The following is an 18604-nucleotide window of genomic DNA, read 5'->3' on the forward strand; positions in this document are numbered from 1 at the left end:
GTAATAACACAGGGAGAGATGGCAAGAGAATGTGTAATAACACAGGGAGAGATGGGAAGAGAATGTGTAATAACACAGGGAGAGATGGCAAGAGAATGTGTAATAACACAGGGAGAGATGGCAAGAGAATGTGTAATAACACAGGGAGAGATGGGAAGAGAATGTGTAATAAGAGAAAAATGGGAAAAGAAAACATTCAAGTGAATGGGTAAGTGTCCAATCCTTTGACTGGTACTGAATGTGTAATAACAGAGAGATGAACAAAAAGTGTTGGTGTAATAACAGAGATGGGAATAAAAAGATCAGTGTAATAATGGACAGATGAGAAGAGGATCTGTGTAAAAACAGAAAGATGGGAAGAAAAGGTTGTGTAATATCAGAGACAGGAAGAAGAGGACCTGTGTAATATCAGAGAGACAGGAAGAAGAGGATGTGTGTAATATCAGAGACAGGAAGAAGAGGACGTGTGTAATATCAGAGACAGGAAGAAGAGGACGTGTGTAATATCAGAGACAGGAAGAAGAGGACGTATGTAATATCAGAGACAAGAAGAAGAGGACGCTTGTAATATCAGAGACAGGAAGAAGAGGACGTTTGTAATATCAGAGACAGGAAGAAGAGGATGTGTGTAATATCAGAGACAGGAATAAGAGGACGTTTGTAATATCAGAGACAGGAAGAAGAGGATGTGTGTAATATAAGAGAGACAGGATGAACGGATGTGGTGTCTCTTACAAATGACAGAGCATTTCTACATCTGCAATTCATGTGAACGTTTATAGTCACTGTACATTTGAGCATTTTATAACATTGGTAGGGGGGAAATTAATTAATCGTGGACAGACTATATATCACTGGTATGACATCATATACATTTTACTGCTGTAACGGAGTTGCTTTTAAAAGCAATAAGGAACCTCATATGGGCTGTGTCCACTAGGCGTTTAGCATTTTCACTTGTTTCGCTGTTCGCCGGGTGCTTGTGGGCATGTTCCTTGTTTTATTGTCTTATCAATGAAGGAAGCTTATGTGGCTAGCAGTATTATGACGTCAATCCACTTTTTTGTGCACAGGTAAGGATAAGGCATAATTAGGTTAACAAAAATAAACCAAATTAAAAATAATTCAAATTGTTCTATAGGAAAAGAAAGTAGCTACAGGGCAGTACTAGGCTACAGTAGATAATGTAGTCATTGCCTATTTGATGATTGATTAGTTTAACTAGCCATTATTAGTACAAAATGAAATGTCTTCCCACTCAATAGTAGTATTTGAACATGGACACATTGTACAGCTCTGGAAATCCGGACACTGCAATTATAGATTTTTTCAGAATAGTGAGATATTAGGCTATGATAGGAACTTTTCACAGCGATACTGCGGAAAGGAGGAATAAAAACACCTTTTCAGTTTGGCTATCGGCCAAAGGCGGCTAGCGAAATTCGTCTCAAATTTGCATTAATGAGGAGCTCTATTTTCCTGCACCTCTCATGCCAGCTTATCCATACTAACCTCACGCACATAGTCACATGACGCCACTGACAAATCACTGGAGGCAAAATTTCGGTAGCCAATTTTTATCTTTAAAATGCCTAGTGGACACAGCCCGTTAGGCAAGCCGAAACATTGAAACATTTTTAGTTGCACCTTTTAGCGAAGTAGTTCACTCTAATAGCTCCAGGGATATATAAAATGGCTGATCCCATTCTCAGCGGGTTCCTCAGAGAGAGAGAGGGATATGCAAAGAAGGCCCTCCACCACAACTCCAATTGAAGCAGGGAATTGTATCCCATGATGGCACAGTTCATAATGCCACTAAATTTAATGGGAGTCCCAGGAGCTCCATCTCATCAAAGGTACACCACAATATTTAACAGTAGGTATGGGGTTCTGCTCATGCATTCTTTTTGAGGCTCCAAAGCATCCCTGGTCTATTTTCTATTTTCTTGCTATTTTCTTCATGTCAACCAACAAATGTAATGTCCGGAGTTTGATAAACAACACTGGCCCTTGGATTTGAGCTGGTCCTTTGGTCAGATGAAAGGTGGTAGATTGGTGTAGAACATAAAAAAGCCCTTCCTCTCACAACACAGAGGAACAAACAGGGCCACTTTGGAGCTCAAAGACATTTTGAACAACTGGGGACAACTGGTCCCGTTTAAACATAGAGACTCAGTGTTACCAATGGATTAAGCATGCTTACTAGATCCAATTACAAAGGATCTACAAAGGCGATAACGTAACCTTTACAATAGCATCTAATTATTCAAAGCAAACTGATTGAATAATGGTTTTCAATCAGAGCCTATGGATGACCATGGGTGAGGGGAATTATTTTGAGCTCATGTTTGTAAAGGGGATTGAACTTGACTTTGGTGTGTCTAGTAACCAGATGACTGTTATAACCCATCAGACTTCATGACAAAGTTGTAACAAGTTGTTGTTGTACTTATGACTGAAATAGAGTGAAAGGGCATGACGTCTTGTTTTCTTGATTCGTCTCATATGACTAATTACTGTTGAGCAGCCAGTTAAACCATAATGTACATTTTACTGGATGTGCGCAGTCGATAAACTAAACTCTGAACTGTGTGCTAATATTTGCTAATATGAACAATCACAGCCCATGGCAGAAATCAAGTCAAATGACAGGGTCAGGTCAAACAACTGGAATATACCAGAGGACTGTCAGCAGATCTCTCAAACCTTCACAACCTCCTTGGGGTCTACATGGTAACACAGCGGTTGAATGTGCTCTTTCGTAGCTGATCAACACAGTCTAGGTGCAAGCCTTTACTGGACTACTAACTGCCGAGTGGCTGGGAAGACCCACGGGCGAAGCACATTGGCCACCATCATCCAGGGTGGAGGAAGCATCGTTAGCAGGGAAGACCCATGGGCAAAGCACATTGGCCAGCATCATTCAGGGTGGAGGAGTCATCATCAGCAGGGAAGACCCACGAGTGAAGCACATTGGCCAGCATCATCCATGGTGGAGGAGTCATCATCAGCAGGGACATACTAATCTCATACAGCTCTAGTGACTAATTTACTGTGATCTTCAACTCTACTAACTGCTTTGGAAACTGTTGAGGAGACAGTGCTATACGTTTGCAATATACCCGCAATGAACATACTAGTAGTGGAGCATACCAGTACCGGAAGGTCAGGTCTGGTCCCCTCTGTATGCACTCTGTTTATTTGGTATGTCACTTACATAGCACTACAGCTGAGGGTACATGTGTGCCATGGACACAACCTCACCTAAGAGAGACACATCCATTCTAACCTCTAGGGGTTTGTAGTATAGCACGCTCCTATGAAAAGCAGGCAGCATGTGATTGTGTTCCTAGCGTCTTGAGAAAGGGCACTAAGGTTGCTCAATTCATCCATCTCTGATGGACACTGTGCCACATGATGTGATCTTTTCTGCCTGAATAACCAAGGTTAATACTGACTCACACAAAGAGCGTGTGTGTGTTTGTGTGTCTGTCCCACCGGGACACATTGACCATTGGCCTCTATAGATCACGAGTTCAGAGGCCCCTCTTCGCTTGTCTTCATCTGTGCTGTTGCCGCTCACAACCGAAGTGTGACGTCTACGTTGCTAAGGAGACTGATGACTCCCGGCATTATAATGAGTATGTGTGAGAGAGGTAGAGACAGAGAGAGTGAAAAAGAGGTTGAGATAGAGGTAGAGACAGACAGAGGAGAGAAAAGGAGGTTGAGATAGAGACAGAGAGAGTGAAAAAGAGGTTGAGATAGAGAGTAGTAGACAGAGAGAGGTAGAGAAAGAAAGAGGTAAAGAGAGTAGTAAAAAGAGAGAAAGAATTGGACAGAAAAAGAAAGACAAGGAGAAGGTGGAGCGGGGGAGGGACAGAGGTAGAGAGAGAAGTGGACACAGATACTTGGAACCCACTGCCCTCTCTGATTGGCCAGTCTCGGGTCCATTCACCAAACAATCATTTATAAAACAGGCTAGACACCACATTGAGAATTCTCAAAGCATAAGACAAAACCTTGAATTGGGCACACACAGCTGAATTAGGACTGCAGCGACCAGTCATCAAAATCCAGAAAGAAATACTTTTCAATTTCACACCCACCTTCAGGAAAACAACACTCAAACCATATCAAAGACCTTGTATATGGAAACTAACCTAGAGAACAGCCTACTAAGACAGCTGGTTTTGGGACACCGTTCACCACCCCACACAGCCCAAAGAACACAGTTCCAACAAAATAACGAGAGAACAAAAATAATTATTTCACACGCTGGAAAAAATCTAACAAAAACAGAGGATATTAAAGGAAGAGAGGGAAGAGAGAAATGGAGGGAGAGAGACAGTGAGAGAATTCTTGCCAGGCAGGGCTGAGCTATTAGCGGGCCACTTGAGATGGGTTATGTAACAGAGCTGTGGCTACAGTACACCTGCTGGTTGTGCTTTCTGTGCTAATCACACACACACACGCACACACACAAAATTATCTGCTATTTTTGTACGGGGACCTTTTATTCTGTACTTACTAACCGGAAACACTCATTCTGTTGGAAAGTGTGTTTTGTGTTTGGGTGTTGTGTATTTGCACGGGCAAAGATAATTCCAAGACATTACTGGGTGGTCGAACAACGCATTATAACTGCATCATAATAACAATCCATGAAAGCCTACTCTGTATGGCTTCTTTTCTACACAGGTTGCGGCACATATTACCATAGAGAGAGCTGATGCTGCCACCCTTTAAATGTCTATCAAAGCACTACAACCCTCGGGGAGAACGTCAGAAGGACACACTAGTCTCTGGGAAATTGAAGACAATTACTGTAGCTTTATAACCAAGTGTGAGAAAAGGAGAGGAGAGGAAGAGAGGAAAGAGTAGAGGAAGAGAAGACGAAGAGGAGAGGAAAAGGAGAGGAAGAGAAGAGGTCAAGTTGGAGAAAAAGGAGAAAAAAAGAAAGAAAAAAAGAAAAGCAGGAGAGGAAGAGAGGAGTGAAAAAGAGGAGGGAGGAGGAAGTGGACGAGGAATAGGTGAGGGGAGAGGGGAAATAGAAGGGAGTTGGTGATTCTGAGTGTACTGCAGGGGCTGGCGATTCACAGTTAGACTGGAACACAGTGTCTGACTGCTGAGGAGAACACACACCTTGAGACAGCTACTGCATACTCATACAACGCCAAGCCAAACTGGGTGTTAGTGTGTTTCTGTGTGTGTGTGCACTAATAAAAGAGATGTACCACGTTTAAAACAGCCACGACGGTCCGCATGATAATGACAGCCAGGAGTCTGAATTCATTGATTAAAAACACTGTTTTCAAATTCAATCTATATCAGGCTCATCTATGCATCAACTTCATTACAAATGTCATTAAGCAGACACTCTAATCCGAAGAAAAGTGGTACTACATTCAGTACATTATCAGACTGTTTTTGTCGGACTGCTTAATCGGAGCCGGCTAAGAAGAGCGAATGTCTCTTACTGAGTGAGTGAGTGAGTGACTGACTGACTGAGTGACTGACTACCACTTGTTAAATAGCATAGTGGTTAGAGATGAGGGCTCCGGCACAACAGGTCCCGCGTTCGCCTCCCGTAACAGTCAAAATGCATTATGCCTGAGGTTTAGGACAGAACATTTTTTATGTAGCTATGTAATAGGAAGCCTGAAATAAAATGGTTCTGATGGATATTAGGATTTGTTCAGGAAAGACAACACTTCGCTGGCTTCACGATTCTCTCGTCTTTTTACTTGATCGTTAGTGATGGCCATTCCAGGCTTCATTACCATTCTTCTAGCAGCAGGATATTATGCCAGCAGTGCTAACTGCTTCAAAATAAAAGCCATAATTGAAATATATAAGTTAATATAGTTAATCTTGTCTGTACATTTTATGTTTAATGTCTGTTCGTCACAATGGTGCGGTAAAGCAAATGCAATACCGCCCCTGCTGCTCCGATTCTCCGGCCAATCTCCCGCTCCATTGTCCCCTCACTCGCGAACAAGACCCCGAGATACTTGAACTCCTTTACTTGGGGTAACGCCTCATTCCCTACCTGGAGGAGGCACTCCATCGGTTTCCTGCTGAGAACCATGGCCTCAGATGTAGAGGTGCTAATTCTCATCCCAACCGCTTCGCACTTGGCTGCGAACCGCTCCACTGAGTGCTGAAGGTCACAGACCGATGATGCCATCAGGTCCACATCATCCGCAAAAAGCAGCAATGAGATCCCCAGCCCACCGAACGGCAACCCCTCCCCACCCCGACTACGCCTCGATATCCTGTCCATAAAAGTTACAAACAGGATTGGTGACAAAGCGCAGCCCTGGCGGAGGCCAACCCCCACCTGGAACGAGTCCGACTTACCACCGAGAACCCGAACACAGCTCTCACTTTGGACGTACAGGGATTGGATAGCCCTCAGAAGGGACCTCCTCACCCCATACTCCCACAGCACCTCCCGGGGGACCCGGTCATACGCCTTCTCCAGATCCACAAAACACATGTAGACTGGATGGGCATATTCCCAGGCCCCCTCCAGGATCCTTGCAAGAGTAAAGAGCTGGTCGGTTGTTCCGCGACCAGGACGGAATGCGCATTGTTCCTCTTCAATCTGAGGTTCGACAATCTGCCGAACCCTCCTTTCCAGTACCTTTGAGTAGACTTTCCCAGGGAGGCTGAGAAGTGTGAAACCCCTGTAATTGGCACACACCCTCTGGTCCCCCTTTTTGAACAGGGGAACCACCACCCCGGTCCGCCACTCCTTAGGCACTTTCCCCGACTTCCACGCAATGTTAAAGAGGCGTGTCATCCAAGACATCCCCTCCACTCCCGGTCTGTCCAGGGTCTTCCTCCACCGCCTGACCCAACTTACCACCAGATGGTGATCGGTTGACAGCTCCGCCCCTCTCTTTACCCGAGTGTCTAAAACATGCGGTCTCAGATCCGATGACACGATCACAAAATCGATCATTGACCTTCGGCCTAGGGTGCGCTGGTACCACGTACACTTATGAGCATCCTTATGTTCAAATATGGTGTTCGTTATAGATAATCCATGACTAGCACAGAACTTTAACAACAAACGACCACTCGAGTTCAGATCAGGGAGGCCGTTCACGCCTCTCCAGGTGTCTCCATCATTGCCCACATGTGCGTTGAAGTCCCCCAGCAGAATTATGGAGTCCCCTACTGGAGCCCCATACAGGACTCCATTCAGGGTCTCCAAGAAGGCCAAGTACTCCGAACTGCTGTTCAGGGCATATGCACAAACAACAGTCAGAGACCCCCCCCCCCACAACCCGTAGGCGTAGGGAGGCGACCCTCTCATCCACTGGGGTAAACTCCAACATAGCGGCACTCAGCCGGGGGCTTGTGAGTATCGCAACCCCCGCCCGGCGCCTCACACCCTGGGCAACTCCAGAGAAGAATAAAGTCCATCCCCTATCCAGGAGTATGGTTCCAGAACCAAGACTGTGTGTGGATGTAAGCCCCACCAGATCTAACTGATAGCGCTCCACCTCCCTCACAAGTTCCGGCTCCTTCCCCCACAGAGAGGTGACGTTCCACTTCCCCAGAGCCAGCCCCTGCCACCTGGGTCTGGTCCGTCGAGGCCCCTGGCCTTCACTGCCACCCATATGGCAGCGCACCCGACCCCAGCAGTTCCTCCCATGAGTGGTGGGCCCATAGGATGGAGAGGGGGGTGCCACGTTGCTTTTTCGGGCTATGCCCGACCGGGCTCTGTGGCAAACCCTGCCACCAGGCGCTTGCCGGTGAGCCATCCCTTTGGGCCTGGTTCCAGGCAGGGGCCCCGGCCTTCCTCCGGGCAGGGCAACTCCTCCTCTTCCTCGTTTGTGCATAGGGTTTTTTTTGGAACCATTCTTAGTCTGGCTCCTCCCCTGAGACCACTTTGCCATGGGAAACCCTACCAGGAGCACTAAGGCCTGGACAACACAGCCCTCAGGTTCATAGGAACACACAAAACTCTCTACCACGATAAGGTGATGGCTCCCGGAGAGTGGCTTTTAGTGTGATAAAGAAAATCGGAGTGCTGCTAGCATAATATCCTGCTGCTAAAATAACGCTAACGAAGCCTCGAATGGCCATCACTAGTTATCGTCACCTATATTGATAGATACTGTATCTATGTCATTCACAAATGGCTAATTAGCTGTTAAAACGGCCAGTGGTAAAAGAGGATTTGATCAGGATAGACAAAAACCTTGCTATCTACACAACTTTTCACCTGACGAAAAAGTCAGTAATCATCACCTATATTGATACAGCAGTTATTGTATCAATGTCATTCACGATTGGCTAATATGCTGTTAAAACGGCCAGTGACAAAAGTCATACAGTTCATAGATACTATTTGTGGTGGAGGGAAACTTAATAAGAAACATTACTAAGTAGAACGCTATTTAATGGTGTCTAACAAAATATTCAAACATGGCGTGATGTTAATGAGTGAAAATAATATAGTGTGAAGAGGCTATATTAATGCCCAGCATGTGTGCAGTTCGGTGGCATAGTGGTTAACGACAATGCCTTTCACGTGGACGACCCAGGTTTGATTCTCGAGAGGGCAGCCACGATGAACACATTTTATTGCGGGCTGGCTGAACTAGGCTTGCATGGTTTCTTCTTTAACCATACTGGCCCCCTGCTGAACACAAGGGGACAAATTTGGATCGTGCCGTGCAACCCAGCCATGCGCGTTGAGGTCTAGATCTGCCTGGAACATGGAAGTGGTGACTAGGGACCCACCTTGATCATCTGAGCCACGTAGCTCTCGGGCCCGGTGTACTCCGTGGGGTCCTTCACCCTCACCAGGACCAAGAAGTACAGGTAGTGCCACATGTTGTGCTCCGACTTGATGTGCTCCTCAAACGACACGGTCTTGTTGTCAAACTTGTCCCTCTCCAGCCCTGACAGAGAAAACACCAATTACACACGGACACACAAACTCACTTCACATTTCTGTCTTATCGGCTGTTCTTCGGGGGTTCTTAAATAGACAGAAGATAAATGACATTTCACCCAAAGCATGTTGCAGTAACTTTTGCACCAACCCCATTGAAGTGTACCGTTCCCCTGACCCCATCAGTCTAATTTCTACATCATTACATATAGGACCAACATTGCCTTCACTTCACTTTCCTCTTCTAGCACTTCATCAAATCTTCCTCAAACGTTAGACTGTCCTGGCCCCTGCTGAACTGTCTATAAATTTCAGTCAACCTCTCAATTCATGCATCTTGCCCCTTTTGCTTTTGTTGGATGTACTTAATCATATTTTAGAGCCTCTATATTGTCTTTTGTGCATCCACGACATACAATAACTCAGAGAAATGAATGATATCTAAATCTGTATCGACAGGCAGGAACTACCTCTGAAATTAATATAGAAAGTTGCTATTTACTGAAATTAGATGAGGATAATAAAAAGAAACATTGAAGGGTCACAAAGCAATAGAAAATTACTATATTTCCCTGATCATTAGCTTTACATAGTGCTATGTAGTATTATGCAGTGCTCTGTAGAAGCAGCTAGCTATATTGTGTTATGTATTGTTATGTAGGTTTACATATGTCATGCTACGTAATGCTGTATGAGTACCACAGATAAAGCAGGTAGTCTTCAGAACCTCCTCCTTCCCCTGTTTCTCACTCCTCAGGTCAGCAAACGTATCAATTATGACACCAAAGATGAGGTTTAGGACAATGATGATCACAATGAAGAAGAACAGGAGGTCATACACCACACGGGCTGCGAACAGAGGCTCCTGGGTAATGAGCAGACCCATTGGAAACAATCAAACAATCTTCATCAGCATAATTATATTCACAATCAGAATCATTCTGGAATTATACTCACTACTATCATCACCATCAGAATTATATTCACCAACATCATCAAAAACATCCTGTAATTATATTCACCTCCATCCTCACCGTCACAATTAGATTCACCACCGTCATCATGAAAAAGTAGGCTTTTGTTTTAAAAAAAAAATGTTGATTGAACAAACTGTCAATCCATGAATTAGTGACTGATTCATTAACAGACTGAATGGTTGACTGATCGGGCTGTGTAACTCACGTCCTTGGAGGGCTTCCTCAGAACATCGCCCACTCCCCCTCCATTCCTCAGACCCTGGTTCAGCACCGTCACAATGCACATCAGCAGAGTGTCACACACACGCTCCGTCCCATCGTCATCTTCCACCATCACTGGACACACACAGAGCCGTTAGAAGTGTTTGTGTGAGTGTGTGCGCGCGCATGCGCGCGTGTGTGTGTGTGTGTGTGAGGGAGGGAGACGCAGCAAGGCAAACCAATTATCCCCTCCTCTTGTAGTTCAATACTGTGTGATTAATTAATGAGAGATAGTTTTAGATGTTCCTGACAATGAGTAAAAAGTTAGAATAAAACAAGAAAGAAAAACTAGGCACACCAGGTTCAGCCAGCCCGCAGATAGAAGTGACGGTGGTGAGCCAGGAATTGGGCTTGAACAGCTATTAATGGGCCAAGTCTAGATAACTAGCAACCAGTATGTTTATGACATGTGTTTGGTACTTACCATAACTTTATAACACAAGATAATGCAGAACCAAATTTAATAGTGTAACAGCACAGTATATTATAAAATCTCCTTATAATCAAATTTGCTAGCTATGCTTTTTCTGGCTTGGTTTTTTGCAGTAGGAGGTTACAGACAGCATGTGGTGGAAGGGATAGCTCGTTCTTTTCCAAAAAAACCTTGGCAGCGAGCGGAATTCTACATAGGCGGAGACGTCTACAGTGCCCACTTGGTGAGCGGGGAATATATAAAAAAATTCTGAAGGAGAAAAATGGTAGAGAAGCTAATCCCTGTCTGAGCTAGCATGCACTTTATACTTCAGTGCCTTGCTAATCCAAAACCTAGAGTATGTAATGCCATTGGGGTATAAGAAATGTACATTTAAGGCTAGCTAATACCATCAACAAGTTATTGGTGATTTTCATAATTATTTGGTTTCAAGTAAGTATATTCACTTGTTCTATTAAAAACAACATGGTCTCAGCGTAGTTTAAACATATTTTACGTAAATCTGTGACACTCAATTTCATATATGTTACTTTGTTACATTACAATGCACTATTTAAAAAAATAAGAAAAAATTACGAATTTGTTCAAATGTATCATGTTACGACCGCTACTAAAACATATTAAGTATTTACACAAAAGTCTGATATGTTACAAATTTATTTGAAGGTTACAGTTAACATTAAGTATCCCAGCACTGGGATTAAGGTTAGGGTTAAGGTTATAAAACAAAAAAGGTTAGGTTAGGTTAATGTTAGGTATCACATTACTGGGGTTAAGGTTTGGCTTATAATCAGAAACAAAATGGCCTCTGGTTGGTTTTGAACACGCGACAATCGGTGTTAAGGTCTGGGACGTTTCTCCCATCCAGCATCCCCGACCAAAAAACCTGACCAAAATCCCCTCTATTACTGCGCTCACCGTCGCCTCTAAAGGCAGTCTTGACATACGGCCTACTTGACATAACGTAGTATTATCTTACGTACGCCCTCTGATACCAGTCGGATTTGCACAGTTGAACTTAAAAAGAGACACAAGAGGAAAAGAAAATGAAAGACTAATTGTCGGTTGTTTTTAACATAGAACTTTGTGAAGAAATACATTAACTATCAAGCGCTTCATTTGAGAGAGAGCAGTATGTTTCCTTGCACTCACTCTAACCTGCTCTTCCTAGGTGAGAGAGCAGTGTTTGAAAACACACAGTCCAGCACTAAAAGCGATTTATGATTCTAGACATGTCGGTTGCGGTTCGTCCATCGCAACATAACCATAAACTGTTTTACTTTTGGCTTACTATACATAGCTACTGAAGCTTGTAGCCAGTGAAGTTTTAGTCTATCCTCAACTAATCCTAATTTGTTTTGCCCCTGGCTGGATTTGATACTCGGTCTCCTGTGTGGCAGACTGCGTCTCCAACCACAACGCTATTTAACAATGGGTAGTCAGTCAGTCAGTGACATTCACTCTTCTTGGCCGGCCCCGTTTACGCAGTCTGGCAAAAATACATTTTGAAATGACTCTGAACTGCTTTACTGGATTACATAAAAATGCGCACACAACAGTAGATGTGAGACTTCAACAAATGCTTTTGCTCAAAATCCCCCTTTCAATCTGGAGCAGATGCACCAGAGCGACTTAGCGGGTTAAGTGTCTTGCTCAATGGCAGATTGATAATTCATTCACTTTGTTTGTTATGGGAGTCGAACTCAAATCCTTCAAACACTATGCTACCTGCTGCCCAACCAAAGTATCAAGAACTTGAACTGAACAATGAAACACACAGGATCATGTGAACTATTCCAGATAAAAAAAGAAATTAAAGAGATTTAGAGGGTGAGAAAGTTCAAATAGCCTGAAGAGAGGAGGGGTGAGGTCATGTGCTGAGGGCCCTGCAGTGCAGCCAGGTGACAGAGTACAGAGACACACACAGCCAATGAACAAAGACCAGCAGAAGGATTCATCTCTGCTTCTCCCTCTCATGCTCCTAACAGCCTCACTCTCCAACACCGAGCCCAAACTCCAAACCCAACCCCAGCCCCAACTCCAACCCCAGCCCCAACTCCAAACCCAGCCCCAACCACAACCCCAGCCCCAACCACAACCCCAAACCCAACCCTAGCCCCAGCCTCAAACCGAGCCCCAAACCCAAGCCAAGCCACAACCCCAACCCAGCCTCAAACCCAATCTTAGCCCCAGCCTCAACATTTTCATAAGGACAAAACGGTAATTGGACATAAAGTCTGAGAGAATTGATGGTAACTTACAGTTCCCAGAGTTCGGGCAGGCATCTTTTAGATTTGTATCAGAGGGAGCTCTGCCTTGCCTTAGTGTTTCTGATTTCCCTGAAAAAAGGAAAGTAAGTTATCTTGACTGACTAAACAAAAAGGACAAGAACTGTATCCTGATATTATTTTGCATTAGTTACTATTGAAAAAACATTGAAATATATTACAAGATCATCTATTAATGTTATTAAAAGGTTGCAGGTTCCTTACAGAAGTGATGTAAAGTGTTGTGGCAATGTTTCAACAACCGTGTTTATTAGGGTCCATAACTGGACTCAGCCCACAGACAGACAGACAGTGCAGCCCACAGACGGACAGCCCACAGATAGGTAGCACAGCCCACCAGTTACAGTGGGGAGAACAAGTATTTGATACACTGCCGATTTTGCAGGTTTTCCTACTTACAAAGCATGTAGAGGTCTGTAATTTTTATCATAGGTACACTTCAATATTGTATGATTTAAAAAAAATTAATTTGCATTTTATTGCATGACATAAGTATTTGATCACCTACCAACCAGTAAGAATTACGGCTCTCACAGACCTGTTAGTTTTTCTTTAAGAAGCTCTCCCGTTCTCCACTCATTACCTGTATTAACTGCACTTGTTACCTGTATAAAAGACACTTGTCCACATACAGACTCCCAACCTCTCCAAAATGGCCAAGACCAGAGAGTTGTGTAAGGACATCAAGAATAAAATTGTAGACCTGCACAAGGCTGGGATGGGCTACAGGGCAATAGGCAAGCAGCTTGGTGAGAAGGCAACAACTGTTGGCGCAAATATTAGAAAATGGAAGAAGTTCAAGGTGACGGTCAATCTCCCTCGGTCTGGGGCTCCATGCAAGATCTCACCTCGTGGGGCATTAATGACCATGAGGAAGGTGAGGGATCAGCCCAGAACTACATGGCAGGACCTGGGCAATGACGCTGTCATGGATTAAAATCCTGCAGCACACGTAAGGTCCCCCTGCTCAAGCCAGCGGATGTCCAGGCCCGTCTGAAGTTTGCCAATGACCATCTGGATGATCCAGAGGAGGAATGGGAGAAGGTCATGTGGTCTGAAGAGACAAATAGAGCTTTTTGGTCTAAACTCCACTCGCCATGTTTGGAGGAAGAAGAAGGATGAGTACAACCCCAAGAACACCATCCCAACCGTGAATCATGGAGGTGGAAACATCATTCTTTGGGGATGCTTTTCTGCAAAGGGGACATGACGACTGCACCGTATTGAGGGGAGGATGGATGGGGCCATGTATCGCGAAATCTTGGCCAACAACCACCTTCACTCAGTAAGAGCATTGAAGATGGGTCGTGGCTGGGTCTTCCAGCATTACAACGACCCGAAACACACAGCCAGGGTAACTAAGGAGTGGCTCCGTAAGAAGCATCTGAAGGTCCTGGAGTGGCCTAGCCAGTCTCCAGACCTGAACCCAATAGAAAATCTTTGGAGGGAGCTGAAAGTCTGTATTGCCCAGCGACAGCCCCGAAACCTGAAGGATCGTGAGGTCTGTATGGAGGAGTGGGCCAACATCCCTGTTGCTGTGTGTGCAAACCTGGTCAAGAACTACAGGAAACGTATGATCTCTGTAATTGCAAACAAAGGTTTCTGTACCAAATATTAAGTTCTGCTTTTCTGATGTATCAAATACTTATGTCATGCAATAAAATGCAAATAAATTACTTAGAAATCATACAATGTGATTTTCTGGATTTTTGTTTTAGATTCTGTCACACAAAATTACAGACTTCTACATGCTTTGTAAGTGGGAAAACCTGCAACATTTTCAGTGTATCAAATACTTGTTCTCCCCACTGTATTTAGTTAGTTTAAGATAAGTCCTTTGATCCCATATTCACGTGTTGGTCACTTATGCCGTAAAGGCCGAGATTTAATGGGACGTTGTGTAATTACGTAGTCAGATATTGCTTAGTCAGTGTCACTCAACAGCATATAACATTATCAATCATCAATCATTATACAGCAAGAGTGACCAATCCTATTACCTCAAGTAATCATATACCATAATGCAAAATAATATTTGCATTTAGTTATTTAATCAAGAATCTCTTAAATCAATGAATTATTTTGTATTGAAATGCCTCCAAATTTTCAGGCTAGGCTTATTATACAGCCTATATGTGCAGACTGCAATACTAGACAGATCCATTGCAGTGAACAATAAGGAACAAAAATAACAACTGCAGCATTGTACCCTGATAAACATACCCTCTCAAAAAGAAAACAGCTATTTGAAATCTCTTTGCTATAATGTGCATGATCTATTAATGTTTCATGACTTTATTCAGAGGTGAATAATTACTAAATCTGTTTTTGAAATGATTATAAACAGAACATGTATTTAGTATTTATTAATTTACTATAAACTACATTTATTAACAGAATAACTGACTTACCATGTCCTTTATTTAAGTGCCCTCCTTAATCATTTTTGTTAATATAGGTCTGAAGAGGCAGTTACGTGTTTATTTGGATTAAACAATAATTTGCCTGGAAATAAAGGAGGAGGATTTCGGATCGAACTTTGGTTGTCCCAACAGGCAAATTCCCAACAGACAAGTTGATCCCAGCAAAACATAACAGCAACTGCAGTGAATGGTTATAATGTGAGGGTAATAACAATGTAGTCGGAATAGTGAACTGCACAGCCCACAGACAGACAGCCAGCCAGCCCACAGACAGCCGAACAGCTCAGCCCACAGACAGCCGAACAGCTCAGCCCACAGACAGACAGACACCACCCATCGTGTTACATAACAGAGAGCTGCGCTGCACGGCCACGGCACCAGATTATGCAACAGGTGCACATGTGTTGGCAGGTCTCGCCCTGACCGCCGCTGTGCATGAGGTAGTCACGCCCACACAGACAGCCTGTCACGCACCGCCTCACACTCTGGTTGGATTACACATACAGGCTATGCATGCTGCATACAGAGATTTTGGAGCATATAAGCACACGTGTGAGGACAAACGTGGACACAGTCGGTCAGTCGGTCAGTACGCCCATCAGTAAGTCAGTCATTTAACCCAGGCAGATTTTAGATTGGTAGTTCAGAAAAACTGTGTAGTAGAATGTTTAGTAGAATTGTGTTTACTAGTTTACATTGACAATTCCACAGCCAGCTGTTTTTGATGAAATGCAAAAAGCTAATCCTACCACTGCAAGTATATATTACTGACACAATTAATGAGCCCTGTAGGGTTACAATCTAGATATCAACCTTGTTTGGTTCCAACTGCCAACACTAAAATCTATGCTGTTTACTCTCCAGCTCTACAATTCACCATTGATTAGCAGAGTGTCTGTCAAGAGAGAACAGCAGCTAAAGATAAAAGAGCCATCTGTCTCATGCTGTCCTTCCTGCTGATAACTACCTTTTCCTAACCAGCCAGTAGGCAGAATGGGTTTGAATAATCCATGGTCAGGTTGTATGATGGCTCCATAAGAACGTTCTCAAAATCAATGGGATGAATTGGCTAGTTAGGTGTGTGGGTGTTACAGATGAGCTATTGGGTGTGTGTGGGTGTTACAGAGGGGCTGCTGTTAGGTGTGTGGGTGTTACAGAGGGGCTGTTAGGTGTGTGGGTGTTACAGAGGGGCTGTTAGGTGTGTGGGTGTTACAGAGGGGCTGTTAGGTGTGTGGGTGTTACACAGGGGCTGCTGTTAGATGTGTGGGTGTTACAGAGGAGCTGCTGTTAGGTGTGTGGGTGTTACAGAGGAGCTGCTGTCAGGTGTGTGGGTGTTACAGAGGAGCTGCTGTCAGGTGTGTGGGTGTTACAGAGGAGCTGCTGTCAGGTGTGTGGGTGTTACAGAGGAGCTGCTGTCAGGTGTGTGGGTGTTACAGAGGAGCTGCTGTCAGGTGTGTGGGTGTTACAGAGGAGCTGCTGTTAGGTGTGTGGGTGTTATGAGGGGCAGTAAGGTGTGTGGGTATTTAAGAGGGCAGGGTGGTGCAGGGAAGAACAGGGCAGACTATTGGTAAAGGGCAGTGGAACTGACTGAGGGCCCTAGTTGAAGTGGAGATGTTAAGAAACTGCGGGTACAGGTGCTAACAGAACGAGGTGTAAAACAGTATATGTGTAAAGCAGTTTAGATTATAGTAGGCACAGTCATGAACAGTCAGTGCTTAGGGGGACTGTGGTTAGTGAATGAAGACGTTCCAGTTCTGGGATGAGGCTACCGACCTGGCAGACGTTGCACGTCCATGCTGAAGTCGTCCTTGAGGAAGAGGAAGCCCACAATGGAGAAGAGGTAGACCAGGATGAGAGCCAGCACAGCCGTGAGGACGATGGAGCGCCCGTTGCGTGTCACACTCTTGATAACATTCAGCAACGTCTCCTCGCGGTTCAGTAGGTCAAAGAGCTGAAGGAGATGAACACATGCACACACGGCTTTATGAGAGCTGTAGAGGAACCAGACATCACATAGCTTCCGATAAGCAGCAATGGCAAATGTAAGAGGGGATGTGGTTTCCTGCAGCAGCAGCTGTGTCAGAAACACTTGGTTAAAGTGGAGGATGAAGCAGACCACAAAGAAACATGGTGTAACCTCTCTATCACCAACAGTATAATACCACCAGAATGATCAAGACTATGGATTAAAATAATAAATTGAGTATCTTTAGGTTCTACTGAATTGACTAGTTAAAAAATATTATGAAAATAACACTTTGCAAAAAAGAGCAGACACAGAGATTGTTACCACGAACCAAGAAGCTGTAGAAGAACTCGTGGACAAAGAGACCCAGCATGCAGACGATGACATAGCCCACGTGGTAGAGAAAGGGCAAGTCCATGACTACCGCCCTGTAGCCACGCGTGAATGTTCCCTGGTTGCCAACAAAGCTCACTAGGAATACTATCTTGTTCAGTAGCTGGGGAGAGCAGAAGAGAATGAACCACAGTTTCAGTTCAAGAGAACATTGCTGGATATCACAAGACAACGGTTGTTTATAGTTTACATTATATGCAATATATTGTCCATATGACTTTCTGCAAACACATTTCATCTATAATGAAACCTCTATAATAGAATACATTTAAACTGCAATTCCTTATTTATGGATGTCACAGTAACCTGGGCCTACATACTGCAAAATTAAGTGAACTGCTTGTTACTTACAAAAAAAAAGATGAAAAAAGGAACAATGTTGCCCTTCTATAACATTTACATAAAAAATTGACATTTGACAGTGGGAAAAAATAAACATTTCTTTTAAGAGCACAAAGGCAGCACTGAAGGTAGCAAACATGATCCGAATTCCAGCAAACCTCTGGGTCAGGCTTATCACATTTTCCCTGTCTACCTGGGATTCAAACCAGCAGCCTTCTAGTTACTGGCCAACCACTCTAACTTCATGGCTACCGCTGCCCTGTGGTCAGTTGGTTCCTGTACAATACTTACATTGGCAGCCCCCAGTAGCAGCAGCGAGGGACCTAGGCCCAGGGTGTATATGGAGCGCAGTATGACAGAGACCAGAAAGGGTCGGACGCTGCCTGGTTTCGGTAGGATGAAGAGCAAAGCGGTGCACACCACCAAGGCAACCCATAGCAGGATGGACACAAAGGGGGGCAGGACACCTATGGACAAGGGAACAAACATGGCTAAAAGAAACAGCATCTGCATTCATTCTGTAACAGAGCGGAGGGAGGACCAGGTCTATTAACAATGTCTTCCCAGTCGGACACAAAGATGGAGCCAAGTGGCAACTGGCAGCACA

At 44.2% G+C, this 18604-nt stretch overlaps 1 protein-coding gene across 4 annotated transcripts in view; it reads right to left on the reverse strand.

Moving 5' to 3' along the window:
* The window catches only part of itpr2 (inositol 1,4,5-trisphosphate receptor, type 2), a 98429-nt gene that overhangs the window by 11430 nt on the left and 68395 nt on the right, over positions 1-18604 (reverse strand). For all 4 annotated transcript variants that reach the window (XM_013138896.3, XM_010890307.3, XM_010890304.3 and 1 more), the window contains exons 49-55: positions 18289-18464; positions 17594-17758; positions 17070-17247; positions 12847-12924; positions 10097-10227; positions 9614-9779; positions 8761-8921 (exon numbers count right to left, since the gene is read on the reverse strand). In XM_013138896.3, coding sequence (XP_012994350.2) covers positions 8761-8921; positions 9614-9779; positions 10097-10227; positions 12847-12924; positions 17070-17247; positions 17594-17758; positions 18289-18464 — 1055 coding nt within the window. The remainder of the gene's footprint in view (positions 1-8760; positions 8922-9613; positions 9780-10096; positions 10228-12846; positions 12925-17069; positions 17248-17593; positions 17759-18288; positions 18465-18604) is intronic.

Source organism: Esox lucius, chromosome 19 (assembly GCF_011004845.1).
Source record: "Esox lucius isolate fEsoLuc1 chromosome 19, fEsoLuc1.pri, whole genome shotgun sequence".
Classification (NCBI taxonomy): domain Eukaryota; kingdom Metazoa; phylum Chordata; class Actinopteri; order Esociformes; family Esocidae; genus Esox; species Esox lucius.